Consider the following 27,105-nt stretch of genomic DNA (forward strand, 5'->3'; position numbering starts at 1 on the left):
AGTTACACAGCCAAGCTTTTCTTCAAACATACTTTTAAAAACTTCGCTCATTAAAATTCAAGCTTTCTTTCAGTTCAAAACAAACAAATACAAAAACAATATCATTCTACATAAAATTTCTCAATTCTCACATTCAGCAAAAACCAGAATGGCGCTTTCTCCATACAACTCTCCAATCGACCCATCGTTGTATTCCACCCTTGCGTTTTTTCTGATGATCGCTGGACTCGGATCTTCGGCTTACTTTTTTGTCGAGGTACCAAACTAGCGCAACATCCTGATTCTAACAATTTCTAGCAAGTGACAAAGTCCAAAAACGTCCGCTCTCTATCAAAGGATTTTTCCCTCGCGCTCGTTTCTGCCATCTTCATGGGTCTTGGAATGATGTTCACCATGCTCACTGTTGGCATCTATGTCTAGGAAAGGGGAAAAAGTACTACCAAAAGGAAGAGTCTTCCTTGATTTCAATGTGAAAATATTTCATTTTTCGATGAGTTTGCAACTTCCACTCTTTTCTTTTAATTTTATGACCAGTTGCTCATCAAAGTAAAAATAATGCTTGGTCAGAATTGAATCTGATTCAGCAGCTTATTTAGTCAGAAAAAAACTCGTGACTGGAAAAATTCCCCAGGGACAAATATTTTCGTCTACCTTTATTCCTCCAAAACAGACCAGCTTCTTTCCTCTTTCTGGACAAGTGCAATTCGAAGAAAAATGATTTTTCATCTGTTCCAAGTTACTCCTGTTTCTTTCGCTGTCTTAGAGACAAATTTCAACAATTAGAGAATTACTGTAGATCAAATAAACGACGATGACTGTATATGACTTCATTCAGAGTAAAAGAGATGATGCAAGAAGAGGAACTGACAGAGCGACTTTTAAATCAGTCCAAAAGCTCGGATTTTGATGCGGCGTATCAGGTAATTTCTAGAGCTCGAGGTTTTCAAAAGCGCGGCCCGCTAATGTGCTAAATTGTTTTTGACCTTGGAGTTTTAAAAAGTGCAGGAGCCAGAGGAGTCGCGATTTCCCCTTTTTTGCGCTGAAAAAATAAGCAGACTAGTTTGTTATTTTTTTGCTGAGCCAGATCATCCTCGACGGGCTTCAGTTTTCGTGCCGATCGATTACAGATATAATCGCACTTATCTGTCCCTGCTCGGCATCCTTCCCAAGCCAAATTACTCCCGGCACGTGCCCTATCCTCTGCCGCAAAAAAGAGAGGGGTGGAAAGAAAAGAGATAGATTTACCGTCTGATTGTATAACTTCTAAATGCCTGGCTTAGAGAAGAAAATGGAGGACTTAGAGCTTTCGGATATTGTTCTTGAACCTTCAGTAAGTTTTTTCGAGCATTTTCTTTGTCCAAAAAGGAGTAGAAAGAGTTTTCATAGAAAGCTCCATATGGGCTTTTCCAAAGCCGCAGAATGGCTCCCCAATTTTTGATTAAAAATTCTCATGATTTGCTTTAGGAGGAAACCATTCCATACAAGTACATCTCCGCTACATCTGGCGATCAACACGAAGTTCGCGTCAAAGTAACCGTCCATGGCGATCCCAGCGCCAGCATCACTTTTCTGACAATGCATGATATCGGCTTATCTCGTGAGTAATCCCTGCTCCTTTTCTTTTCCCCACGTCTCATCTTTCCATCTAGCAAAGACGCAGTTCTCAACTCTATTCAACTGCGACCTGCTCGAGCCGCTCAAGTCGAAATTCTGCGTCGTTCATATTGGAATTCCGGGACTGGACAAAAACGACTCGCAGATTCCGGCAGGATGCTATCCTTCGCTCGATCAAATGGCCGAAATGGTCCCTTTCGTAAGTCTTGCTCAGTCTTTTCTTGAAAGCCAGCCCCCTCCAACTTTTTTTTCTATCAAAAACCCCTTCATTTTCAGATCGTCAACCACTTCAGTCTCAAACGAGTCTATCTATTCGGCGTTGGCGTCGGTGCCAATGTTCTTCTCCGATTTTCGGTACGAATAAGGCTCCCCCTTCCTACTTTCAGCTAAAAAATTAAGCTCAACGATCAATCCCGCGTCGACGGATGTATATTCGCCAACCCAATGTTCTCGCAACAAACATGGAGCAGCTACTTTCACCAAAAAATCTTTGGAACTTCTGCTGGATACGACTATCTCGACTGGTAAGAAAGATGAGGCGTTAACAGGCCTCGGAAACCTGTGTTGAAGCCTAAGTCAGGTCCTGGCAAAGCTTGAAGCAAAAGCTGCGTAGCGGCTTTACCAGATCTCCATTTATGTTGTGCTCTATCAGGACCTGACTCAGTTTTCTACACAGGTTTGGGAGCCCTCTTATCGTTTGAAGGGTTTTTGAAGCTTTTTTATTTGAAACCAAACCATTTGTTATTGACAATATTTTGCAACTTGTAACTGTTTTCCGCTTCGGCCGAGGGCTTTTCTTCTTTTGTGAAGATCGGCTTGAAACTGTAGATGTGTTTCCGGGTCTTGAAATCCCTGTTGTTGTTGAAAAAGGTGTTGACAGTGAATTGAGCGCATTTCAGCTCACCGAGCCTAAATTTTTTTGAACTAATAATTTTTAATTTTGGCGACTTACAAAGAAGCAAGAATAAAAAGTAAAATCGCTTTTCTCATTTTTTGTTTTATTTCTTTCCTTTTTTGTTGAAATCAGTCCAAACTGGACTCTTTTTAAAAGAACAGCGACGATTAAATCAATTTTTAAGCGCCTAGATTAATCATTCTAATACCTTTTTTAACAATTCATAGGGTTTGGTTTATTGCTCTAAAAATACAGTTTCTTGATCATTTTCGTTCAGGTATCACTTCAGCGGGGATTATGTTTCCCAGCGACTCAAGGACTCGAAGAATGCGCATCTTCACGACTTCAGAAAGCTAAACGAGAACAATATCAAAGAGCTCATTAATTCCTTGGAACGCGTAAGTCCAATCTTATTCAATATCTATCCAGTGGCGACAATTATCCCAAACTGTTAGTCATCAGTTCTTTGCTACACAAAGTAACCGGTGAGAATCTAGAAGCCGCGCCATTCTCCCAAAGCCGCACGCGGCTTCTCGAATTCCAGCAGTAATTTCACTTCCGTACCAATTAGAGCTCTATCGAAAATTTTGCTTCGAAAATATCGCTTATTAGCTTATAAGTAATCTTCTTTTGTAGCGAAAAGCCGACTACGAAAACATACAGAAAAAATCGTAGGATATCGTCACTTTTGACGTGTTAGTTCTCCAGACCTAAGGTTTCGACAGCAGCATTCATTATCGTCCATTTTAAATTGAAGTGCTTGCAAAGTTCCTTTAGAAAATTTAATTTTTTGCGGAGAAAAAATTTCCGGAATTGTCAGGCGTTGTTAATCACAAAAGCCAATTAGAAGCTTATTCACAGTACTTATTCATATTGTAAGTCCGAGCATTTGAGTACGTACTGCGTATGAGTTTAGCTAAGTGTCTGATTCTTGAGCCACGATTTTAACCTATCAAGTGTATTCAAGTACCGAGTTCTCTCGGAATCAGAATAGAAAGAACCGTATATGATATACGGTATATTTACTGTGGTAATTAAAGGTAATGTTTAGCGGACTGAAATTAATCTGATGCGGACTCCACTTGGCAAGAGTAATCTGAGAGTTCCCACCTTGCTCCTCGTCGGTGATGCCTCGCCGCACAATGAAGACACAGCCGAGCTCAATTCACGGCTCAATCCGCAGATTACCACACTTGTCAAGATGCAAGACGCTGGCTCCATGATCCTTGAGCAGCAGCCGATGAAGACTGCCGAATCCATCATTCTCTTCCTCCAAGGACAAGGCCATTTCCCAGCGCTGTCAATTCTTCAAATGAGTCAGAAACGAGCACGAGCGGTCAAATCGCAGGCTGAGATCTTTGGTAAGTTTCAAACTAGGGCGTCAATCTTCAGTAGAGCCCCTTGTATTTTAACACTCTCAATCCATCACCATTTCGAAAAGAAAAATCAATTGATTCGCCATTCCACCTTCGGAATACTTATTGATACCCAGCGTGCGCTCTCTGGCTAATTACAGGCATCTTCAGAGTACCCACCGCCTTGGATCTCATTTTTAGTCCAGACGGCTCATCCTCTTACTTTTTTATTTCAGATGTGAATCCCAACGCGGCTCAGCAACAACTCTCCGTCTGAAGAGAAAATCTTGAACAATATGATAAAAAAATGCCGATGCAAAATAAAGACTGTAACCTCTCTCTCTTTCTTCATCTCTTATTTTACTACTATCACACTGAAAAAACTCGAGAAAATATGATTGCAACTATGATTACAAATAACGAACACGAGAAATGAGATAAAAAATGTAAAAAAAAATTCAAAAGCTAGGTTGTTTTTTCCTTCAAAATAAGAAATGAGAGATTTTTCTTATAGAAAAAATATATCTTCCTGTATTTTAAATCTTTCTAAAACCTAGAAAGATCGAAATTTTTCGAAATTTTCAAGAGCATTTTTGGCGATAAATTTTCCATTCCTTTTTTGAAGAAAAAAATTTGCTACATTATCAACATTTCTCTTAATAATTCCATAAGTTCTTATCCGCTAAAAACTTATTCCACCGTACTGATCAACTCTTTTTCCTCCTCTTTCGTCCCCTTATTTAAACCATGTGCTATCCTACTCTCTTCAATTTATTTATTACATAATAAATTTGGGGCCGAGAAAAACCTATCTTTCTGAAATTCGAAAAGAACACCTTCGTGTTTACTACTTCTTTCAATTATCAAAGTACAATTTCAAAAATTGCCTCTTTCGAATAAACTAAAATAACTTGTGTGAATGTTTTCCTTGCCAAATCCTATAAATCGACCAGAATCTGGCCTGTCCACCATTAATTCTTGAGCCATCTGCTCGCCCTTGCGTTTTTTGGCGGAAAAGGAGCAAATATGAAATTAAACTTCCTAATCCGATCATCTGCCAGACTTCAGATCGATATGATCATCCCGCATGTGTACCTTTTTTCGCATAGTCGATATTGAGTTTATATCAGAAATCGACTTTTTTCGTCGGAAGATTGGCCTTCTTTGAGTTTTATTTTTGATTTATTTTTATAATAAATTTTCGTCATTATCAAAAACTTAGCGAAAACAAGATTCAGAATCTTACTTCAATTTTGGTCTCGGCAACCTGTAAAGAAAACTGAGTCAGGGCTGTTATTCTTGTACTCTTTGAACCTTTAGGACTCAGACTCACGTTTATTCATAGACTGATGAGGCTAGCTCCTATTTTCATTCATGATTTGGATATTAACACTGTCGTAAATACCGGCTTATTTTGATATATTTTCCCGAGAGGTCAAAAACAATCTTTTCAAAATGAGTTGACCCTGGCTGAGAATTCTTACAGACAAGTTTTTTTCGCGGCAAAAATTTTCCCGGCAAAAGGCATCAAGCTCGGCCAGGTGTTTTTGAAGATCGATATCGTCCTGATAGGTTTTTTTCGTAAGGGTCGGACCACTTCTGCGCCACATGGCGTCCCCGATTTTTGCGTCTTTTTTCCTTATTGCCTAGCTGTAGCCCCCTTAGTTCATCCCCTTATCGAGCGCTGGACTCAGTAGCGCCTCGGAAGAGATAGAAAGAGCGGCAGTGTTTTTAGTACTGCAGCGTTTGGAGTTACAGTTGCTAAAAGAAAATTGTTACAGCGGGAATAAAAAACAACTTTTAATTAAGAGAGTTTAAGAATTGAATAAAAGAAAGTGTTGATGAAATCGAGCAAAGATGGGGCCGAGTATGGTGGGACAAGTCCGCAGCGAGAAAGGTACAGTAACACCGATCATCCTTACAAATATTTTGATGATCTTAGAATCAAGATTTTGAGTTTTATCCGAGGACAATTTTCCTTACCGCAATTTTCCTGTTCGTAACAAAACAGCGCGTTTCAAATAATAAGAGAAAATATTCGTTTTGAGAAGCAAGCATGTTTCCAAAAAGGGAGCTCTATAAAATCAGGATCTTTATCAATTTTCGATCCCCATAAAAACCCTCCTCGTTCGGGATAAACCCATAAAATCAACCCAAAGATCATCATCAAAATAACCGAATTTCATGCGACTCATTTTGTAAATTTCAGACCCGCAGTTCGCCACATTCTACCTGCCACGCTTCCAAGTTCGCATCTTCAAACTGCGCAAACTGCCGGCTTCGTGATTTGCCCGACGCAGATCACGAGGATCATTAAGAGCGAAAAGCAGGAGCTAGACCTGAGCTCGAGTTTCTCGGGAAGATCCGATTGTTCGCCGGAGAAAGCGAGGCCCAGGCAACGATGGACAAGCAACGAAGATACGAAACTAATGGCGCTTGTGAAAAGCGCTGGAAATGACGAGGTAAGACCTTTTTCAAGCAGTTTTACAAAGTTGAAATGATTGAAATTCTTTTGATTCTTATCCCTTGCTATCAAAAAGATCATCACTGCTGATGTCCCTCTCAGCAGGAGTCGATTTATATTTGCCTTCTTTTTTGCAAATTCGCGGCTCCCCGCCGAGCGCCGCAAGCAAATATAATATAGCAGTATACAGTAGCCTGCAGTGCTACTGAAACGCGGCTACAAGCTCGAGCTGCTTTATGTGTCACGTGATCAATAAAGTAATTTCTCAGGCGATCGGGTGGAACGAGATTTCCGAGAAGCTGCCAGGGCGCACCGATGTTCAATGCCGCGCCAGGTGGAAGAATCACCTCCAGCCCGACCTTATCAAAGGGCCCTGGACCAAGGAGGAAGACGATCTGTAAGTTGAAAAAGTAGAAGCTTTTATTAACTTATTTTCTAGCGTCGTCGAGCTTGTCAAGAAACATGGACCCCGAAAATGGGCCTTTATCGCCAAACATCTAAAAGGTAGCAACACTTTTATAATTTTATTTCAATGACTATCGAATGACCAAAATGAAACCCAAAATTTAATTGAATTTCAGGCCGCATCGGGAAGCAATGCCGCGAGCGATGGCACAACCACCTGAATCCGGAAATAGACAAGTCTGACTGGACTATTGAAGAAGACTGGATTATCCACGAGGCGAGAAAGAAAGTGGGAAACAAGTGGGCTGAGATCGCCAAGCTTTTCAAGGGACGCACCGACAACGCGATCAAAAATCACTGGAACTCGAGCTTGCGAAGACGCGTTGAAAAACAAGGTAAGAATGAGCTTCTTTTCAATATTTCTCAGTTCTCATTTTAGAATATCTGGCAGGAGATTGTCCGGACAGCGTGAAAGAAACTATCGAGAAGCTGGGCCAACAAAACGGGGCGAACATGAGCTTCAATAGCAACTCTTCCCATTCTCACAGTCGCAGTAAAATGGGTCGTTTGAGGTACTGTTACTTTCAACTGAAATTGTCTTTCCTTGATTACAATCGTTTGAGGAAAAACCGATCGTGAACGTTCTCTTTTTAGCTTCAGCCACGAATCGTACCACCGTTCTCGTTCGATGAGCGAAACACACTCAACAGCTCACTCCCTCAGCTCCACTTCCATCAAGCTCGAGCCAATCAATGTCGGTAACAACTCTAGCTACGGACAAATGGATACTTCTTGCTGGAGTATGAATAGCATCTCTGGATTTGGCAGTAGCATGAGCGGACTCCCACCTAAGCGGCCTTGTTTCGAGCCTGGCGTCTACCGCCCCTTCAACTATATGCCCACGACACCGACCAAGTCCCCCGTCAAATTTGACCGCCTTCATTCGTAAGAACAAACCCTCTTTTCCGTTTTTAAAACTCCCTTCAGTGGTGGAACGAGAGTTATTCTCAATGGACAGCGTCGAGGACAAGAAATGCTCAATTTTCGCGACCTTGTTGCTCCTCCTTCGGCCGACACGACTCTGATCGGTCGCGAAACGCCCATCAGAGCTACTGATTCGCACGAGATCGACCTGAACCAGACTGCGAATCAAGAAAATGAGCATCCAGAAAACACCGTCCGCCCAGAGCCGAGTCACTCCGTGAAAAGCTTGCTCGTCCAGGAGCTGGAAAAAACGCAGAATTTGACTCTTCCAGGTGGAAATACGTCGACGCTGAACAGGACGCCGACGCAATCTCCTCTCAAGTAAGCGCCATAAAGCTAAAACTTTACTCTAGCGTTTTTATAATTAAGTTGTTTCTACGCTAAAAAGAATCATAATCATCCAATCTTTGCTGCCTCCTTTTTGAGGCCCTTTTGCCTAATGTCTAATCTCATCCTTTCAGGACGCTTTTGTCTCCATCACGTTTTCTTAACGGTCCTCCCCTCTCTTCTTCAACCCCTCGCCATTTGCGCTCTCCTCGAAAGCGCCTAGAAGAGCTGGAGAAAGAAAACATCGATGGCTCGAGCACGCCCCGCGTCAATCCTTCCGAACGACCAATGTCCAAGCGCGATTTGCTGAATTTGACGCCGAAACGAAGTGTTCCCTTCGTTCCACGAACGCCTACTCCCTTCAAGGTATGATTTTAGAAGCAATTTGTGAATTAATTTGAATTCTAGAGAGCAATGGCAGCGCAGGAAAAGCGACATGGGAAGTTGAACAGAACAGGAGATGTCAGTGTCGAAGATCTCTCCGAGGTAAAACTGGTCAAAAATGGATTGAAATTGACGATTATGTTTTAAGGTCCTCTCCTTCATCGACTCCCCAAGACGCTCCGTCGCCGGTACTTCTCGAAGCTACATTGAGCTCTTGCCAAATCCCCGAAAGCGCGTGAGAAAAGCCCTCCAACTCGACGACGATGGATACTCATCCTTCTCCGGCGGCGCCGCTTCCGATCGCTTCCGATCTGCTTCGATAAACTCCTCCACCGCGCCGCTTTGGAAAAATGCGCAGAGCAGTTTGAATAGTTGCGTCGCCAAGGATTTTGAGCGAGAGCAGCTTGAAGCGAAGAATAACGATGTTACCGAGGTGGTGAAAATTGAAGCGGCGACGACGGAAACGCCTTCTTCCGATGATTTTTTCATCAAAAACGAACCGGTAAGTTGATAATCAAATGGACAGATGCCTCAAGTTCTGAGGATACTGTACCAAATCTTCCCTTGCCAAATCTAACAGCATCTTCAGAGCCCTGACAGTTGGAACGCCATCGCCACCGGTTCCAGTCAAACCCAGCAAAGTCTGACAGCAGACGCAGAAGCCTACCTCAAGATGTTCAACTAAACTCAAGGCCTCCAGCGTCAAAAAGTAAAACCCTAACTTTATATTCACTTCAGTTTCTTTATCTTCCCTATTCTTTTATCAGCTTCACCTATCCAATTACTGTTACATTCGCATTTTCCAAATTCTCAACATTTCACGCTTTCATTTCACATTCCGTTATTTCACTACTATTCCACGCCTTCTGAATTGAAGGTCAAAATAGCTCTTTTTTCTGTAAATTTTGTACAAAAATGTTTCCTTATATTTTAAGTACAAGGTTTTTCAAATCATCAAAGAACAACTTTCTGCACACCGCTTTTTTGGACCATTTCGTTCAATTTTCGGTCCAAAACTGGGTCCGTTTTGACCCTTTTTCACGTTCTCCTGCCAAAACGAAGACGACGAATAAAAAATTCATATTCAAAAAGGATTTCATCAATTTTTTCAACCAAGGGAAGGCTGAGAGAATGATGATAAGAGTTTTTTTTATGCATTATAGCAGATTTTTTCGTCATGTAAAAATTCCATAGAATATAATTTGACTTTGCGTCAGACCAGAAAATTGAGGTCGGTCGCAAAAGGTCGAATTTTGAAGCTTGCAAAATACACATCCGCAAAAAGTATCGTCCAGGGCAGCTAGGTGGTCGAGAAGCAAATAAATGATCAGCAACGAGATGATGATAAGAGCTAAAAAGGATGATTTTCTTTCAAAATTTTAATTTTTTTACTGGTGGTAGTGTAGCCCCAGGAATCCTGCTGAAATTTTCGGCCCCATCTTTGCCAGGCATTCAGAGCTTCTGGTTCTTCAACCTGATGATAAACGTCGTTTTTAGTTCAAGAGGTGGACGAACCTGCTCAGTCGCGTGCTTTTGAATGTTCAAAAGAGCTTCTTCATCCCATTCCAGAGGTTTTGTCAGAATCTCTTCTTTTCGCTTCCCAGCTTGTTTTGCGGCTCATTTGAGTTTAAAGATTATTTAATTGTTCAAATTGAAGATATCTTTTATTATTTTTAAGCGAGTCTTATTGAGTCTTTACTTGACTGAAGATCTGCTTACATTCGAATAATTTGAATGTGATTTCTTCAATAATTTTCTCTTGTCTTTAACCATTGTTCTTACCCTTCTGTTGGCTCTAGAATTATTTTGAACTCAATTCCTCCGACGAGCGCGCCAGCTCCAATTCTCGGCATTGTTTGTGATTTGCAATTCTGAGAAGCTTGAAAATCTTTTTTCTTCTTCCCCGAGCCAGCTCCTTGTTGACGGCTCATTAATGCTAATTGCGCATTTGTGTTCTTCATGTTACCCCAGATGGATCGAATGTAGAAGACTTTTTGATGGATTCCAATTTAATAATTTACCCATAGCAAATTTATATAAACGCGAAAAATATTCAACTTTCACTGGAGCAATTATTCCGAATAATATATTTGCTTTCATCGAACTTGAAAAAAAAGTTCATTTGTGGATGTCGAAAACTTTCGTCAGACAAAATTTCCTCTTATACGAGAAAAATTATCCGAGATAAGCGCGCACTAGAAAACGCTGGAATGGGGCGCTTAGCCTTTCTTGAGACGTACTCATCTTCTGAAATCCTCGAAGAAGGATTTTCGGATTAAATCTGACGAAATCAGCGGCTTCTGACTATAAAAAGAGCGTCGAAAAGTCCGGAAGGCAGTATTATCTGAAGTTATAATATCCTAGGTAAAGCGAAACCTTTTTAAAAAGACCAAAACTTTACTCAATTTTAGACCACCCTCTATCACGACCATGAAGCTCTTGAACGCCTTCCTCATCGCCGCTGTCTCTGCCCGACATTGCGCTCGATCCTTCTCCGGCAATCCAGCCCTCGCTGGTACCTTCGTCGAGGCCCAGAATGCCTACCTCGCTTCCCTCGAAGAGGGCGAAGCTGAGGAGCAGGAGGAGCCAATGAAGAAGAAGAACAAGAACAAGAAGGAACTCCGAAAGGCTGAAAAGAAGGAGAACCGACAGGAAAACCGAAAGGAGAACCGACAAGAAGAGCGACAAGAAGAGCGAAAGGAAAAGCGACAGGAGGAGCGAAAGAACAAGAAGAACAACAGGGACGGTGACAAGAAGGAGAAGAAGAACAACAGGAATGGAGAGAAGAACAAGAACAAGAAGGGCAAGAACAAGAAGAACTAAATTTTCTCTTGCAATTTGAGTTCAATTCTAACGGCTGATTTCTGTAAAACTTTATTATCCTTGATTTCAATAAATTCACTTATGCATCAAAATACGGCTGAAATTCGCGATTCTCCCGTAATACCGTATTGTGAAAAGAAAAATCGACGGATGTTCTCGCGAAAGCGGAAATTATTGGTACCGTAACGTTCCGAAAGAACAAGGATAAAAACATGATGGAAAAGATAAAGATGATGTCTTGATAAGATTTTCTCGCGAATTAGCAAATTTATTTATCAGTGTGGCGCTCTTCGCAAGCATTATAAATTTGATCATCAAGTGTATTGATTTATCAGTCAACTTGAGAAAAATTTGAAAAATAATATTTTCTGAAATTGACACTTGATATGAGGATTTCCAAAATTTTTTTCTCTGTTTGTCTTTTAGGTATGTAGCGATTCTTTTCTCAATTATTTCATTATTATTTTTTCAGCAAAAGAAATAATGTCATCGCCAAATTCTCGCGCTTCCTACAAATTGAAAATTGAAGACCAAAGAATGTGCGATGAGGAATTCATTTACACTTGCTCTGACGGTGAAAATGAAGAAGTTTGCGGCGAGTGGGTATGCACAGATGGAGCCTTGGAGTTTTCTACTTGCACAGTCGTTTTTGATAAGAATCAAGAAAAAAGTTTTGAAAATGTTGAAAGGAAAGTGGCTTGAAAATGACTTTTACTTAAATTTTACTGTAATTTTCAATTTTGTTCTAAAATTAAAAATTAATGTATCAGAAATTCTCTGACCTTTAATTATTTGGTAAGCCAGAAAAAGAACTTGCAAATGTCATATTGATGTTGGTCCTTTCAAAGTTTTCACTGGCTGCAAATGGATCAGGTTTGTTATTCAGTGTGGTCTCAATAATTTTTATGAAACTCTGATCAATAAGTTATTGAGAATAAGGGTAGTTCTTTCAGATCGCTGAATACAGAAGAAAAGCCCGAAAAAGAATCAAGAAAATCAACCACGAGCGTTTCAACAACGAGTTCTACGAAAACAACAACAACAACGTCAACACCACAAATAACAACAACGATTGCAACAACTTTTTCTTCTTCGACTGAAAAATCGCAGTCGACTCAAGAAAGAAACGAGAACTCTGTTCAATCAAATCATCAAGGTCAACCAATGCTTCTCGATGTAGTCAACAGCGAGGATTCAAACTGGAAAGAAATGCAAAAGAAAAATTTTATCGAAGAACAAGCAGAAGAAATCGAAGAAAGGAGGTCCTATCCAATCAAGAGAGAAAAAAACTCTCGTATTGGAAAATTAAAAACAGCAGAGACCACGATTCCAAGAAGAATAATTCAAAAAGGTGCGATAAAAAATTCGTTCACTGCATTTCATTGTATTTTTAGATGGAACTTATGTCCACGCTTTTGAGTTTATGCAGCATTTACAACAAATGATGTTTATGAATGGTCTGTTTCAGCGTGTTTTAAAAGATTAGGAAAACCTATCTTGATGCTTTTCTGTATATACAATAAAATTTAAAAAATCAGATTATTTTATTTATTCCATTTTGTTCTTAGAAGCTTATCACGCCATCGAGATAAGATATTCTTCTGAATTGATATTTCAAAATATTCAATTGAATTTGACTTTTGAATTTGGCATTTTATCTTGTCCCGATGACAGCCAAATTCATTTTTATTCAATTTGATAGCGGTTTTACGTTGACAAGGACAGAGTGCTTTTTTGGAAAATGAAGATTTTCAGGTATTAACCCGCTGCAGAGATCCTTTTTTTATAGTCATTTTCATCAATCGCTGAGATAAATATCTTTTATATATCTCCCTGGTATATCTATCTGAGAAAGCCTATCGCCTTATTTGGTTTTTCGAAAAATGTTGATTGCATATAAAAAATTTTAAGGCTTGTTGCATCTGCTGCTACTGTGAGCGCTCTTGACTGTTTCGATGGAAACAACGGCGGATGTTCCCATCTTTGCACAAGCGGCGGTTGCGAATGTCCCGAATGCTGGGAGCTAGGTCAGTTTTCAGAAGGAGCGATATTTTAAATAAATTGAAATTAAGATGAGTTCGACTCCTTCAACTGCAAAATCCAAGCAGGAATGGCGACTGTGACATGTTCGTCGACGGGAACAGAAATTCTTCTCAATAAATGCGTTGCTCCCGATGTTGAGCCCGATAAAATTAACCTGAATGAACCAGCTTGCCATGCAGTTGACTTCGATGATGAACACTATAGAATCGCTACTCCATCTGCAACATCATGTGGAGCTATGCTCCATGAAACGGAGGGTGTCCTTCATTATGGTAATTTTTTAAATATCGGAGGAAAAACAGTTAATGGAATCGTCCTTGGGAGACCATCATCGTCTTTCTATAGCTGTTCATTCAACACAACAACAACGGTGACATCGGCTTACTCTTCAAGCTAAGATTACAAATTTCATTTCATTCAAAAAGTTGCTTAGTAGATTTAAAAACGAGGGAAAAATCGTGAAAAAATATTTTGAAATTTTTCAAAGCAATAATCCTGTTCACACCAGTTTCAACCTCGGCGATGTGATTGACGATTCAATCGTCATTGATTATAATATTCGGTTCGCTTCTGGTCCCGAAATTTTCTGGGAGGATAATTTGTTTAATGAGGCAGAAGAATTCTCCGTTGGAGCTCCAATCTACGCAAAGACAAGTGATATTTTTTTTCAGAATTAAATTGTTTTATTCGATCAATTTATTCAAATGTATCTGTCTCTTGCTGATTAATATATCACTGGTTAGATTTCATTCTCAGAGTATATCACGGATTTCGGAATGAAGGTTAAGAGCTGCGTGATTTTTGATAGCGCAAACCAAGATTTGAAAATCGACCTTATCGAGGATTTTTGCCCGAACGACCTCGGACTAGACTTCCACTGGGGTGCCACTAACGGTAATCATGTGAACTTTATGTACACCAGTTTTGCCTTCCCCGATAGCAGCGCCGACGCAACGATGATCGTCGAATGTGATGTGAGTATTTCTATTTAATAAAAATCTTAATGCGATTTAAATATAATAAGTTTTATCTAGGTCGAACTTTGCAACGACGAAGTGTGCGAGCAAGGCTGTCCATTGATTCCAACATCCGATTCAGATTCGGAAATGGATGTATTGGGATCTTAGATTCGTTAGGCTTAGTCAAGATGAAATAAGTTCACTTCAACATCGAAGAATACATCGACATTAATCCTATCTATTGTTTTTTTTTGAAAATAAAAGAAAAAAATACAATGCACAGCAAATATTTCACCATTTCTTTATTTAACAGTTTAAATCATGTACTACAAAAATTAACTGAAGTAACAATAACAATTGGAGCAAAGACATCAACCCCTTGGTCCGCGACCGTGTCAACTGAAATAAAATTTTCGGCGGAATCTCATAGCGGATTTCAATTCTCTTCACTAGTCGAGTTTTTTTCAGTTCTTTGAATCCGCTGCCTAGATTGATTCGTTGGATTGATCTTTCATCGCTGTATAAATGCCCTGGAAAAACATAAATACTACCATCAACGACTTTAATAAGGGATAGCTCATCGTATTATCAAGAAAAATTGTCAGAATTTTTTAAAATTATCTAAAATAAGTCAACTAGCAACTTGAAATCCCTTGAATAAAACTGATGAAGATAAAACAGCCTTGGAGAGGCTTCCGTCCAAATACCAATTATTGTTCATCATTCTCCAAACATCTTCAAAATGTTGGTCTATCTTATCATCCACTCCTCCAATTGTCAGCAAAGCTCCTGAAGGAAGTCCGATCGCCGACGCTAGTTTAATCCATCTTCAATTTTTTATCACACAAACCGATTAAATTGAAAAAAATGCATTACCTCGGATGATCCTTTATTGGTATCCAACCGTCTTTTGTCAAGGCTTCCACTGTTCCATTTGCGTACGCACCTCCAACAGCAATTGGACGGCCATTGTACAAGCCAAGAGCACCAAAAGTGTGGTCGAAATTCGTTGCGAAGATGTGTTTGATTTTTCTCCCATCAAATTTTTCGCATGTTCTTCCATAATAATCATCGAAACAAATGATAGCTTTAAAAAGTTCAGAATTTTTTTTACAATCTTCAAGCAAACCCTTATTGCCTCCGATTAAGGTGATAGCATCCGCAAGCCAATATCTGTAGCTCAATCTTGTCCGTAATTTTACAAAAGTGCACTTCTCTAACCGAGAAATCTAGGAAAATTGGATTAACTATAACAGCAATTCAAATTAAAAAGGGGGTCTCCTAGTTCAACCTTGTCTTTTAGCATGTGGGTCCCTGGCTCATCCTTGACTTTTAGCGTGTGGTTCCCTAGTTCATCCCGCCAACGCAGTCTAGTTCAGTCGGGATGAACTAGGGAACCAAACGTTAAAAGTGAAGGATGATCCAGGGAATCACATGCTGAATTTCACAGATGAACAAGGTGGCCCCTTATTTTACCGCGTGTGGATCTTTAAACCCTCCAAGAATGAAAAGCTGATTTTTAACGAGAACATGTCTCGAATCTTGAGTATATTGAGACAGGGCTCCTTGATGATCATTTGGAGCTTTGATAAATATCTCTTTGCTGATTGATCCGTCGCCGAGTAGAGCATAAGGATCGACAAGACCGGAGTGATGTGGTAAAATAACGCTTATTTGTGTTGATTCTCTTGTTGAATAAATGAAATTTTTGATTGATATATGGCGATTGAATTTGTAAATCCGTATTCTTTTGTCAATTATTTTTTCGAATCCAGACAGTTTTATAGCTTTTTCTTCTTTTTTGTCGGACTGCTTCTGATAAATAAAAGAAAAGGAGTCATTTTTGAATCGGAATTCGAGTTTGAGCAGCTCTGATGAAAAAATTGTTGAATTTATCTTTTCAGGAAAATAATCTGAGTAAAGGAGAAGGAAACCATTCATTGATGATTCAAGGCCGAAAAGAATACTTTCATCAAAAAATTTGAATTCAAGAATAGAAGTTGTTCCTTTTAAAAGAGGAAAATTCAATTCAAGCTCGAAATGATCGCTTCCATCAAGTGCCAGGATAAGAGAGGAAATATGTTCGAAGTGCGCAAGTGTGGTGAAAAAATAATCGGGAATGATTGTGCGTGGAAAGGGTCTCGAAATAGAGCTTGTTTGACGGTAGAACTGCGGTTGTGAGGCAGCGTTTTTCGCAAATGCGGGAAAGACGTCATCATGGAAGGCAAAATATGGATTGCTTGTTACGTGCATCTTCTTTTGCGCTTTCGTTTGCACGAAGTCAAGCTCAATTAGCTCTTTTAGAAGGATTTCAGATGTCAAATCTGGCTTTCGGGAAGCCTTTTGGTCGGGAAGAAAGCTCGAAAATCCCGTCCGAAATCAAATTTTATCTCAAACGTTGCGTCAAAAACAAAGCTTTGAATAAAAAAATTTTTCATCGTAAGCAACTGCATTCCCAAAATACTCGCATTCGTCGTTATTATTGCCATTTTGATCCGTGTAGAAGCGGTCATTTTTAGCGAACAAATTAGAGACGCAGTTGGTTTTTTCTTCATATTGAACGAGAGAACCTATCCACTCGCTGCTGAGAGCAAGAAATTTTCCCTCCGCTTCCAAAAGAAAAGAATATTGAGTATTTGAGAGAGCGATGCTTCTTGTCACCAGAATAAGGATCAATCTTCCCAAGTCAATCAAAGGAACCACGTGAACAGGGTCAATATCTCGAAAAACAACTGGAAGAGAAATTTCATCTTTCCGCCAACCCTTTTCGAGTTCTTCGCTCTTTCTTATCTTATTCAAAGCAATTGTCCTTGAAACTTTGATCCAACGGTCACCAAGCCTGATGCTCATCAAATGAAAGACCCCTTTGAAAGTTACAGATGAGGTTTTTACGTTAAAATGGTTGCTAGCAATAAAGCCTTGTGCTTCTTCGAAGCGATTCAAGTTGTAGTCTGGCGCATAATAATAGCATTTATCAGATCTGGAAGTTGGTGAGCTTAGTGTTGGTCAAAAATTGATTGTTTTCTGTGTAAGTCGAAATCTAAAAGACCCTGTTTCAAATAACAACAACTGGAAACACCGCTTTACTTCTTTCTTTCCTGAGTATTTCTATATGATGAGTTCCAATAGAAGACATAAAATGAAAAACGAAGAATCCGCTAAAAAGCTCATCTCCTCAATCAAACTCAATCTACTTACATTTGACTCTTCTGATTCGGAATACTTTTCGGTGAAATATTCCTCTCACTGAAAATCACTAGATTTCCAATTACATCGACCAAGAAGTGCTCGCCATTGAGAAAAGTGGAACCGGTCGACTTAAAGATTTTTGATGACGAAATCATATTGAAATAAATCATCAATCACTTACATATTGAAATAATGGAATATCGATTAGGACTTTTGTTCCGTTTAAATTGAGGTCAGAAAGAAAGATTGGAAATTTTTTTCTCTTGCTCTGACGACCATCCCAACGACCAGCAATTAACTCGTCGGATTGCTTCTGATCTGTCACCATTAAAATATCTTCAGAGGCATCAAAGTTTTCGGATTTTGAAAGATCAAAAACTGGAATAAGTTTTTGTTTCGACTCGGCCAATTTTTCGCATTTGTAAAAAGGGCAAGGGCACCCTTTCTTACAGTATTTTTCAGTTGGGCAAACATCACCAGCTGAATCAAAAGACCTGGTCAGCTGAAAACAGATGGACTCGCAGGGGGAAATTGCGGTGTTTCCTGGTTTGGTAAAATTCCTGGTTTGGTAAGAGTCATGGTTTGGTAAGAATCCTGGTTTGGTAAAGTTTTTGAAGTCTTACCAAATCAGGAATTTTACCAGACCATGATTTTTACCAAACCAGGAAATCTATTTTCAAAAATCTCAAAAATCAAAAAGTGAAAACATCGAGTCTTACCGTTTTTGCTCAACCCCCCCTCGAAGTGAAAAATATAAAAATAAAAATCATTTTTTCGCAAAAGCAGACCAGAAATGCCAGAAAATTGCCAATTTATCAGTAAGATAAGCCTTATTTTAAGTTCTATTTCTTTCCTACCCCTCTTACTGCATCAAAATTCCCTCAAAAGATAGTTGCAAATTTTGCTTTATTGAATGAACTGAGCCAGAGTTGTACATTTGGCAAATTTTTCTCGTAGCGGAGATAGCGGAGCTGACCCGAAAATTTAGCGGGGCTGACCAAAAAAATTTTCCCCGTAGCGGAGCGGAGCGGAGCTGACTAATTTTCTTTTCCCCGTGGCTGAGCGTAGCGGAGCTGACTCAAAATTTTTTCTCCGTAACTAAGCGTAGCGAAGCTGATCAATTTTTGTGACCTGTAGCGGAGCTGACGAAAAAAAAAAAATTCCCGTAGCGGAGCGGAGCGGAGATAGGTGGAGTATTAGCTAGGATAGCTAAGCTAAGCTGAACTAGCTGAAAAAGCCCAGGGCCGTTATCTACACTGATTGAGAACTTATTTTACTCAGAAAAGGGCCTTATTTTACATAGAAAGGGCTTATTTTACACGCGGCATAAGGGTACTGCCGAATCTGTTGAACCTTAAATCATTTGATAAAAAATAAGTTTTAGGGGGAAAATGGCCCTTCTTTTCTAGGGTCGGCGCCGACCATCGACCAAATCGACATTGTCGGGTGTCGGGTCGGGTTTCGGTCGGACCGACCCGACCCGACATTGATATTTGTCGTTGGTCGGTCGATGGTCGGGTTTTTGTCGGGTCTGTGGTCGGTTTTCGCATATTCTCGCCGAGAATTTCTCGGGCATGTTTTCTGACATAAATTCACTTCTGTTATTCGAGAAGTTTTTCATATTTTAATGTCACTAGCGCCAAACCATTTAGAATTTTGGACATTTATAAAATCGAATGTTTCATAACCCCCATCTTTGGATTTTGAAGCTTTTTCATCATTCTCATCGGCCGACCACCGACCCGACCATGATTTCGGCCATTTCAAAGTGGCCCGACCCGACCCGACATTGAAAAAGGGTGGTCGATGCCGACCCTAGCTTCTTTAACGGGATTTTCACTGACTTTTTCTGGCCAAGATATTTACTAATTTACGCCGTTTTCTGTAACTGGTAAACTGGTAAATACTCAGATTTTGCCTATCTAATCAGGTTTTCCCTCATTTTTGGAAAGGGCCTTTTTTACACAGAGAGGGGCCTTATTTTACAGAGAAAGGGGCCCTATTTTACACAGAAAAGAGCCCAAACTTAGTCAGCTTAGTAGCGGTAGCTGAGCTTACCCCTAAAGAGCGGGTAAAAGGTGCGGAAACGTAGCGCTCACTTTTGCTACTTCTAGAAGAAATTAGTAGGAAAAGTGCGAGCTAGAGGTCCGGCAACGCAGCACTCACCCTTTAGGGTGCGGAAACTCCTCACACAGTTATAAAAAGGGGGGTCACAATTATAACGGGCAAATTCTTCCCGAGACTCACAATTATAACGGGTTCAATATTCTTCCCTGGACTCACTAAGTTAACGGGATTTTCAGATTCTCGAAATGAATTGAGCGCCCGTGGCGAGCTTGCTCTTCGTTTTTTCTAGAAGTGTAACTTTGATTTTCTAGAAGTGCTCAGAACAAAATTCGATTGGTTCGCCGATTTCGAGTTCAGCTGAGTTCAGTCAATTCATTTTGAGAATCTGAAACCCGTTAACTTAGTGAGTCCAGGGAAGAATATTGAACCCGTTATAATTGTGAGTCTCGGGAAGAATTTGCCCGTTATAATTGTGACCCCCCTTTTTATTAATAGAAACTCGACATTTTCCAATAAAGAGGGATGAAGACATCGATATCAACAACTTTCGACGTCTTTTTTCATCCTCTTTTTTACGAGGTCAGTCGAGGTCACGTAACCCCAAATGACCTCACTAAAATCCACTGCGAGATAAAAAAATATATCATTTTAAAGGAAAAATTTTTCATATTTAAATTGAAAACCATAATAAAGTGAAAAACAAGAATTATTTAAATAACATATTATTAAACAATATTAAACAACAAATCACACCACTGTATGTTTTAGACTAAAACTTTAAGTAGTAAGATTGTGTTTAAGTGACTTAAATGACTGTCATTGAGCTGAGCTGAGCAAAGTGATAATTGTCTGAGCTGAGCTGAGCAGATCATTTTATTTTCAAAAATCACTGAGCTTAGCTGAGCGACTGCTCAGCTGACTCAGCTCAGAGAATTTTTTACTCAGGTCAGCTCAGTTCATTCAATAAAGCAAAATTTGCAACTATCTTTTGAGGGAATTTCGATGCAGTAAGAGGGGTAGGAAAGAAATAGAACTTAAAATAAGGCTTATCTTACTGATAAATTGGCAATTTTCTGGCATTTCTGGTCTGCTTTTGCGAAAAAATGATTTTTATTTTTATATTTTTCACTTCGAGGGGGGTTGAGCAAAAACGGTAAGACTCGATGTTTTCACTTTTTGATTTTTGAGATTTTTGAAAATAGATTTTCCTGGTTTGGTAAAAATCATGGTTTGGTAAAATTCCTGATTTGGTAAGACTTCAAAAACTTTACCAAACCAGGATTCTTACCAAACCATGACTCTTACCAAACCAGGAATTTTACCAAACCAGGAAACACCGGAAATTGCTTGTGTACGTTTTAAATTCAGAACAAGCGTATTTGAACAAAGATGCCGGCATATTTTCGCATCGTAAAATTTTTTCTTCTTGCAGCGGACCAAATTGAGTTTATTATCCTCCTCTGAGAATTCTAGGGCTTCTTCTTCTGGTTGCTGTATTCTAGAGACTGGCTCAGGGAGAGGAAACATTTGTGTTTCGTAACATTGCTTCATCAAATGCCCGCATAAGTCCATATTTTCCACACGAATGCATTTTTTATAATTTCGATTACAAGTCGATGTAAGAAAAGTGGCTACGCCACGTGATTTTTCCAAAGATTGAAGATTCGCTTGAAATCGTTAAAAAATAATTTGCTGTCAATTTCTTACTCAAAAGCATGATTAAAATCCAAAATAAGGAACCAAGTCCAAGGTAGACTTTCAACTGAGTATCTGTCGAAAAACCATGCTGAGACAGACTCACTCTGTTCCTGATTTTTTTGACCCAGGTTTTCTTTTTCAAATCTCGCTTTTGGGTGTTGATACTTCGAGAAGAAAGCACCTCTTCCGGAAATAAATAAACTTTCTTCCCTTTATGCTTGAGAACACCTATGCAATGACAATCCATACACTGAAAATTTGCAATCAGTAATTTTATACCAGGATAACTACCTTGACTCTAGTTTGATAAATCCGGTTTCTGCTCTTGCCATGGTCGTGTTTCATCTGCAAAAAGGCTTGAAAAGAGCACTTAATTTGATAGAACGGGAAGAACCGCTTTTTCGAGTTTTACCAATCTACTTGACAGTTTTACTGCTTTCTCCGGTATTCCGAATACCATATTCGGTTTTCAGCGCTTGAATTCATGCATTGAAAGCATAATTTTTATCTTAGTGTTAGACCAATGAATCATCGGCAATGATTGTTTTTTTTAATGCAAAATACATTATCTCTCAGTTTTTATTTGTCAACTTTATTCCAAACTATTAACCAAAAGCATCACAAAAATAACCACAGAATTATTGACACGGTTAGCAGCTGAACAAGTGATTGTCTCCAATGTTGGTATTGTTTCTGGAGACTCAGTTGGTGTTGTTGTAGCACTCGTTGTTGTTTCAGAAAACGTCCAGATTGGTAATAACGTTTGAGGGCATCCCCCATTAGACAAGCATGAATAAAGAATATCCAATTTTTTATGTACAACATTGATTTCAGTCTGCAAGTTAATTATTGTCCCTAAATTTTCCAGAGTCGCCTCTTGAACTTGAAAAGGATAACTCTATTTATCAATAAAATAATCTCAAAACACCCTTTTCCTGCTTTCAAAATTTGATTGGCTTGATCATCTCGATCAATCAGGTTTTGATGAAAATTTTCAAGTGTTATAAGACGGGTTTTTTGCTCATCAAATTCCTCCTTGATAGTGGCATCTCCAAGATGAATACCATCTATGACTGATTTACCATAGATCACAAAAATCGTAATTATGGATGAAGCGGCGATACAAATAATCAGAGATAGCGTTATTATGATTCTTCTCGCCCTTTTACGCTCTGATTTCCGAGAGCTTAAAAAATAATAAAAAAATGAAAAATATAACGTTTATTAACCTTTTGATCGCCGCATTCTCAATTTTCAGGTTCTTATAGTCTTCAAGAAGGAAACTTGGCGGCTAAAAATGTGTTATTACAATTTCTTAAAGACCCCCGTCAGCTTTTTTGAAAAATCTTTTTCGGAATTTTAAAATTTTGACCCCGGAAATGGATTCTTCAGGTCAAAAACGATTTTCAGGCGTCATTTTTTGGGGGTCTATCTCGACTCTAACACCCCTAAAATCGCATTTGAAAATTGGACTTTTCGCCGAAAATTGACGAATTTGCCCTAATTTTGCCAAAAATATCGATTTTTATTGGTCAAATCTTCGTCCTCTACAGTTTTTGAAGCAAGTTTAACTTGAGGACACATAAAGAACCAAAAATATGGTGTTTTTAAAAATTTCAATTTTTCGAAGGAAAAAGCTGACGGGGGGGTCCTTAATAAGTAATTTTTAAAATTATTTATTGTCCACCTCAAACTTAGCAGGAGTCGTCTCAGTCAGATTGGACTCGGAGATTTTCGAAAAATCTTTCAACGATGTGTCTCTTTTCATTTTTTTTTGAGCTTTGACCTTTTGACGGAAAAATGATTTTCCCTTTTCTCACATAAAGTAATAATAAACCGGATATTGATTTCAAGCTTAATGGTTATGAATAGAGGAGGTCGAGATGTCAAATGATTTTCACTTATAAAAGTGAGATAAAACAGGACTTGAGCCTTTTCCTCCAGGAAGCGCACTTTCAGTCCATATTTTGTCAAAAGTTTATGCCGCTCAAGTCGCTTTACTTATCGCCTACCTCCTCCCAAATCCCCTTATCAAGGCTTCAACGATCGAAATCAGCTTCACTTATCAAAAGTCACTCCCAACGAAAGCTTTTCAATCATGGATGACGATTTCGTCAAGAAGCGCCTCGAGCGAGATTTGGCCGAGCTCAAGAGAATGTGCGACGATCACTTCCAGAAGCGAGCAGCCGATGAGGAGAACATTACTGAGCTCGAGGGACGAATGAGCGAGCGAAAGAATGTAAGGGCTAGTGCTTAGGGTTGAAGTTTCTTCTTCAAAGGAAAAAAAAGTTGAATACTGAAATATTTTTTCAGCTCCGAGAAGAGCAGAAAAATGCCCGATTGGAAAAAGAAAAAGCCAAGAACGAGGCCGAGCGACTCGCCAAAGAAGCCAAGGAAAAGGCTGAAGAAGAGCGAAAAGCTAACGAAGCTGAGGAGAAGGCCGCGATTCTTTCTGGTGAGTAATGAGGTTATTTTTGGCTATGATTTCATGCTCCCCTCTTTCGCCACGTTTTCGCACTTCGTATTTTTTCGGCACGTGTCAACAGCTGAAGTCGAGGAAACTAAGAGCAAATTGAAAATTAACGAGGTTCAAATGATTTCTTCGAGTTCGAACAAGGCGAACTCAAAGAGTGATTCCCCTATTTTCCCCTTTTTTTCTACCATAAATAATGAATAAACCCCCTTTTAGCCATGTCCCAGGGCTACGACAAGGAAGCCGCCCGAAAGCGACGAGGCGAAAAGCGACGACTCAAGCGACGATCTGCCGCCATCAAGCAGGCCCAGGCCTAAGGGCGTCTCATCAGCCAATCATTCTCTCCAAATTATCACGTGCCGTTCTTTTTTCATGTCTTCTTCTTCTGTCCCTCTCTAACTCACTTCCTTTTCGTGCTTTCTTGCTTCTTTTTGCGCCGGAATATGAAGCTCTAGAAACTTGAAAGGAATTGACAAGAGAGTAAATCTTATTTTCAAATTGTGTGTGTCGACAACACTTTTTTTGTATTTTTTGCGCTGTGCCTTCTTTATAGACCTGATTTCGGAAGACCGTTGAAATTTCAAAAGCCTTTTAATAAACTTTTAAATAACAAAAATTGCGCTTTTTTGACAGATTTATTCCTCGAAAATGACAAATAAATCATTTGAAATGATAGCAGAAAAAGACGCAAGAAACATTCCTTCTTCGGAATGGATGGATTAACCGAAGAGATCCATGCCGAAGTCTTCGTCGGAGGACTCTTCAGATTCTTCAGCGGCTGGTGCGGCTTCCTCAGCTGCCTCAGCGGCTTCTTGAAGCAAGAATGGGAAAAACTGATATTGGGGCTTTTCAAACCTGGAGCAGCAGAAGCAAAGGCCTCAGGATTGGCAAGGTATTCCTTGAGCTTCTCGACTTGTGGGAAGGTAATTTCAGTCGCCGCAGCAATGGCCTGGATGTTCTTGAAGGCATTGGCGATGCTGTGAGGAGCAGAAGCAGCGGTAGGATAACCAATCGACAATGAAACGGCGGCGACATTGCTGACAGCGCTGAGGAACTTCGCTTTGATGTCGTCCTCGGTGATGTCGAGAATGTCAGGAGAGTAGATAGTTCCAGCATCGTAGCAGCTGATGACGTCAAGACCGTAGGTGAAGGGAGAGATCTTCAGCATGTTGAGAAGGGTGGCGGCGGATTCACCGACTTTGTCGCCTTCGTTGATCAAGTTGACAGGGGCGGTGATTTCGATGTTACCACGGGTAATCTTGGTTGGGACAGAAAGGGCCTGGAAGAAAGATGTTTTCTCGGGACCGAGAGTTGTGACCTGATTGGGTTCTAGGCATCCAGAGACATGAAGGAAAGTTAATATCTAGAACCATTCCTGTGGAGGAACAACAACAGGAACAGGAGCAACAGCACCAGTTCTAGCGGCAGCAGGCACCTTGAAGCTCATCACCAAGTCACGGATTTCCTTCATGTCTCCGTTGAAGCAAACAAGACCGACGTTGAGCTTAACCAAGTAGGACAGCTTTTCGAGCTCGGGCTTGTCCTCGTACAATTGGCGCATGGCTTTCTTCATCATGGTGTTTTTGCCCATGAGAATTTCACCTTGACCTCGGAGACCTAAATTCAAATAAAGAGTCTCGCTTTCAAATCATCATTTCTACCTGTTCGGATTTGCTGAAACTGCTTGGAAGTAACATTATCAGCATCGCAAACAAGGACCTTGTCGTACTGAGAGAGAATTCTCTCGACTTTTTGGAAGTATTCGGCCTTCCATTCCTTTCGATCTCTTCCCAAAACCATAGTTGATAAGACTTGAGTTAAGGGTAGCAAGAAGCTATTTAAGAGATTCTTTGAGAAATCCGACGAGTCTTAATCGTTAAAATAATTTTTAAAATAAAAAATGAATGCAGGGCAAATTGATGAATAACTTGTTCACAGTCACATTTTTCTCTATTAGGACTCGGTTCAATTTTTTTCTCTGGATATAAAAAGGCGTTTTTACGATGAACCTAACTCACGCGGCTCATAAAAAAACGACTCTAACGAAAATATTACTAATCTTCGTTTGAAAAAAGGTCGAACAGGAAATAGGCTTCTGGAGGGAGCATATTTAACTGACAAATGAAAATCCAAACAATTAAAAATATCAGTTTTCATGTCGACAAATACTTTTTTTTTCAATATTTTTATCATATTTGTTATTTGGTTTATTTAGCAAAGTCAGGAATGGGCAAGCCAAAAGCAGCATAATCCTCAATGTATATCTCCACTAGTTTCGCCCTCTCAATATCCGTCAGCTTCCCAAACTCTTCATCTATCCTCAATTTCGAGTGTTTTGTCGAATGAGCATTTGCCGACTGAAATCCTTGTTGAATTTCATCATACGTGGGGCTTTGCACTTTGAGCTTTTCCATCAAGCGAGGCATATCTTGATCCATTTGAGAGATGAGCCCAATAAAATCGAAATCGAAGGCGCAGATGTCACAGGAGCTCTAGAATACCTAGATGAGACTAAGGAGGATGATTTGACTGTACCTGAACTGTATTCCAATGAATATTTGTCTTGTAATGATCATTCTTCGCCAACCACCTAGCAAACATCTGAAAGCTGACATAATATCCCATCTGATGCGCGTCCATTTTTCGCTTCGGAAATTCAAAGTCTTTCGGAAGATTGAATTCCTCTCTTATGATTTCTTTTCCCGGATACTCGTAGTACATTTCACGATCTTCTGTTCTATTCATTTTGTCTTTCCAGCCTGAGAAAATTCGATCCATTGGGTCTCGAACAAAAATGAATTTTAGAGAGTCCTTGTCGATTTTGTCGGGTTTGAGAAGGCAGCCTTTTTCGAACGAGTCGCAATTCTTGTTATTTCGCTGGTCGCCGTTGACGATTTGCTTTTTTGGGGCTTTCACTCAATAGACGCCACTTATGTCAGATAAAAGTAAAATGGCGGATAAGTTTGAGCCCTCCATTAAATTTGACACCAATTGGGTCTTTAATAAACCCTGTTATTTCGAGAAACATTTGCGTAAGCGCCGTCGATGCAGATTTAGCCGTGACACAGGTTGAAAACTTCACTCCTCCTTTTGAGACACCTTCGAGAGTTGACGCTCGATTTTTCAGGGTTTTTGTCAATTTGCTCTTACTAAATTTCGCTAAAAAAATGAGGATTTTTAAAGATAGCAAACCTGCAGTACTCTCGATATGTTTTGAGTAAATTCAACATATTTAGTTGCTTATTTTCTTTTTTATTTTCCTTCTTGATTTTGCCCGCATCTAGTGAAAACTTTTCTAGAGAAATTCTCCCCGCAGCAACCTGACTTGTTATCGAATTCCCGGAGTTTGATATCACCAGATAGGCGCCAACAATTACACAGAATACAATAATGACCTAAAAGTTCATAAATTAGAAAATTGAAAA

The 27,105-nt window shown here is 39.7% G+C and overlaps 9 protein-coding genes and 2 long non-coding RNA genes across 11 annotated transcripts; 8 read left to right on the forward strand and 3 right to left on the reverse strand.

Annotated features, from left to right (window-relative positions):
• Positions 1–112: 112 nt before the first annotated feature.
• LOC145695721 (dolichyl-diphosphooligosaccharide--protein glycosyltransferase subunit TMEM258-like) lies at positions 113–420 on the forward strand. Its single transcript, XM_081772729.1, has 2 exons — positions 113–256; positions 298–420. Exons 1-2 carry the CDS (start codon positions 149–151, stop codon positions 418–420), a joined length of 231 nt encoding a protein of 76 aa, XP_081628855.1. The 5' UTR covers positions 113–148.
• A 250-nt stretch (positions 421–670) lies between these two features.
• Positions 671–4,784, forward strand: LOC145695718 (protein NDRG1-A-like). The gene is made up of 8 exons (XM_081772727.1): positions 671–920; positions 1,465–1,597; positions 1,650–1,813; positions 1,891–1,968; positions 2,014–2,138; positions 2,787–2,907; positions 3,561–3,870; positions 4,101–4,784. Exons 1-8 carry the CDS (start codon positions 822–824, stop codon positions 4,139–4,141), a joined length of 1,071 nt encoding a protein of 356 aa, XP_081628853.1. The 5' UTR covers positions 671–821; the 3' UTR covers positions 4,142–4,784.
• Positions 4,785–5,498: 714 nt separating this feature from the next.
• LOC145708244 (uncharacterized) lies at positions 5,499–9,522 on the forward strand. Its single transcript, XM_081785905.1, has 12 exons — positions 5,499–5,761; positions 6,074–6,326; positions 6,598–6,725; positions 6,768–6,832; positions 6,910–7,128; positions 7,173–7,305; positions 7,388–7,678; positions 7,721–8,038; positions 8,179–8,410; positions 8,453–8,530; positions 8,577–8,930; positions 9,018–9,522. The coding sequence occupies exons 1-12, from the start codon at positions 5,706–5,708 to the stop codon at positions 9,111–9,113; spliced, it is 2,223 nt and encodes a 740-aa protein (XP_081642031.1). The 5' UTR covers positions 5,499–5,705; the 3' UTR covers positions 9,114–9,522.
• Positions 9,523–10,771: 1,249 nt separating this feature from the next.
• LOC145701603 (uncharacterized) lies at positions 10,772–11,337 on the forward strand. The gene is made up of 2 exons (XM_081778818.1): positions 10,772–10,792; positions 10,840–11,337. The coding sequence occupies exon 2, from the start codon at positions 10,859–10,861 to the stop codon at positions 11,249–11,251; it is 393 nt and encodes a 130-aa protein (XP_081634944.1). The 5' UTR covers positions 10,772–10,792; positions 10,840–10,858; the 3' UTR covers positions 11,252–11,337.
• A 593-nt stretch (positions 11,338–11,930) lies between these two features.
• On the forward strand, positions 11,931–12,737 carry LOC145711460 (uncharacterized). The gene is made up of 4 exons (XM_081789153.1): positions 11,931–11,944; positions 12,056–12,124; positions 12,205–12,602; positions 12,646–12,737. The coding sequence occupies exons 1-4, from the start codon at positions 11,931–11,933 to the stop codon at positions 12,735–12,737; spliced, it is 573 nt and encodes a 190-aa protein (XP_081645279.1).
• A 147-nt stretch (positions 12,738–12,884) lies between these two features.
• Positions 12,885–13,713, forward strand: LOC145700626 (uncharacterized). The gene is made up of 3 exons (XM_081777935.1): positions 12,885–13,006; positions 13,163–13,278; positions 13,324–13,713. The coding sequence occupies exons 1-3, from the start codon at positions 12,993–12,995 to the stop codon at positions 13,689–13,691; spliced, it is 498 nt and encodes a 165-aa protein (XP_081634061.1). The 5' UTR covers positions 12,885–12,992; the 3' UTR covers positions 13,692–13,713.
• A 303-nt stretch (positions 13,714–14,016) lies between these two features.
• On the forward strand, positions 14,017–14,704 carry LOC145700632 (uncharacterized). Its single transcript, XR_014134218.1, has 2 exons — positions 14,017–14,268; positions 14,329–14,704. It is a non-coding gene; the product is annotated as an uncharacterized LOC145700632 (long non-coding RNA).
• A 2,605-nt stretch (positions 14,705–17,309) lies between these two features.
• On the reverse strand, positions 17,310–17,968 carry LOC145695367 (uncharacterized). Its single transcript, XR_014133701.1, has 3 exons — positions 17,624–17,968; positions 17,452–17,570; positions 17,310–17,411 (listed from the first exon to the last, which is right to left on the reverse strand). It is a non-coding gene; the product is annotated as an uncharacterized LOC145695367 (long non-coding RNA).
• Positions 17,969–23,266: 5,298 nt separating this feature from the next.
• Positions 23,267–24,279, forward strand: LOC145706305 (uncharacterized). The gene is made up of 3 exons (XM_081783745.1): positions 23,267–23,446; positions 23,521–23,662; positions 23,897–24,279. Exons 1-3 carry the CDS (start codon positions 23,306–23,308, stop codon positions 23,995–23,997), a joined length of 384 nt encoding a protein of 127 aa, XP_081639871.1. The 5' UTR covers positions 23,267–23,305; the 3' UTR covers positions 23,998–24,279.
• A 56-nt stretch (positions 24,280–24,335) lies between these two features.
• On the reverse strand, positions 24,336–25,569 carry LOC145706321 (large ribosomal subunit protein uL10-like). The gene is made up of 4 exons (XM_081783746.1): positions 25,342–25,569; positions 25,064–25,297; positions 24,536–25,006; positions 24,336–24,491 (listed from the first exon to the last, which is right to left on the reverse strand). The coding sequence occupies exons 1-4, from the start codon at positions 25,478–25,480 to the stop codon at positions 24,400–24,402; spliced, it is 936 nt and encodes a 311-aa protein (XP_081639872.1). The 5' UTR covers positions 25,481–25,569; the 3' UTR covers positions 24,336–24,399.
• A 318-nt stretch (positions 25,570–25,887) lies between these two features.
• On the reverse strand, positions 25,888–26,575 carry LOC145711210 (carbohydrate sulfotransferase 14-like). The gene is made up of 2 exons (XM_081788942.1): positions 26,216–26,575; positions 25,888–26,172 (listed from the first exon to the last, which is right to left on the reverse strand). The coding sequence occupies exons 1-2, from the start codon at positions 26,456–26,458 to the stop codon at positions 25,888–25,890; spliced, it is 528 nt and encodes a 175-aa protein (XP_081645068.1). The 5' UTR covers positions 26,459–26,575.
• Between the last annotated feature and the right edge of the window lie 530 nt (positions 26,576–27,105).

This window comes from Oikopleura dioica, chromosome 1, assembly GCF_907165135.1.
Source record: "Oikopleura dioica chromosome 1, OKI2018_I68_1.0, whole genome shotgun sequence".
Classification (NCBI taxonomy): domain Eukaryota; kingdom Metazoa; phylum Chordata; class Appendicularia; order Copelata; family Oikopleuridae; genus Oikopleura; species Oikopleura dioica.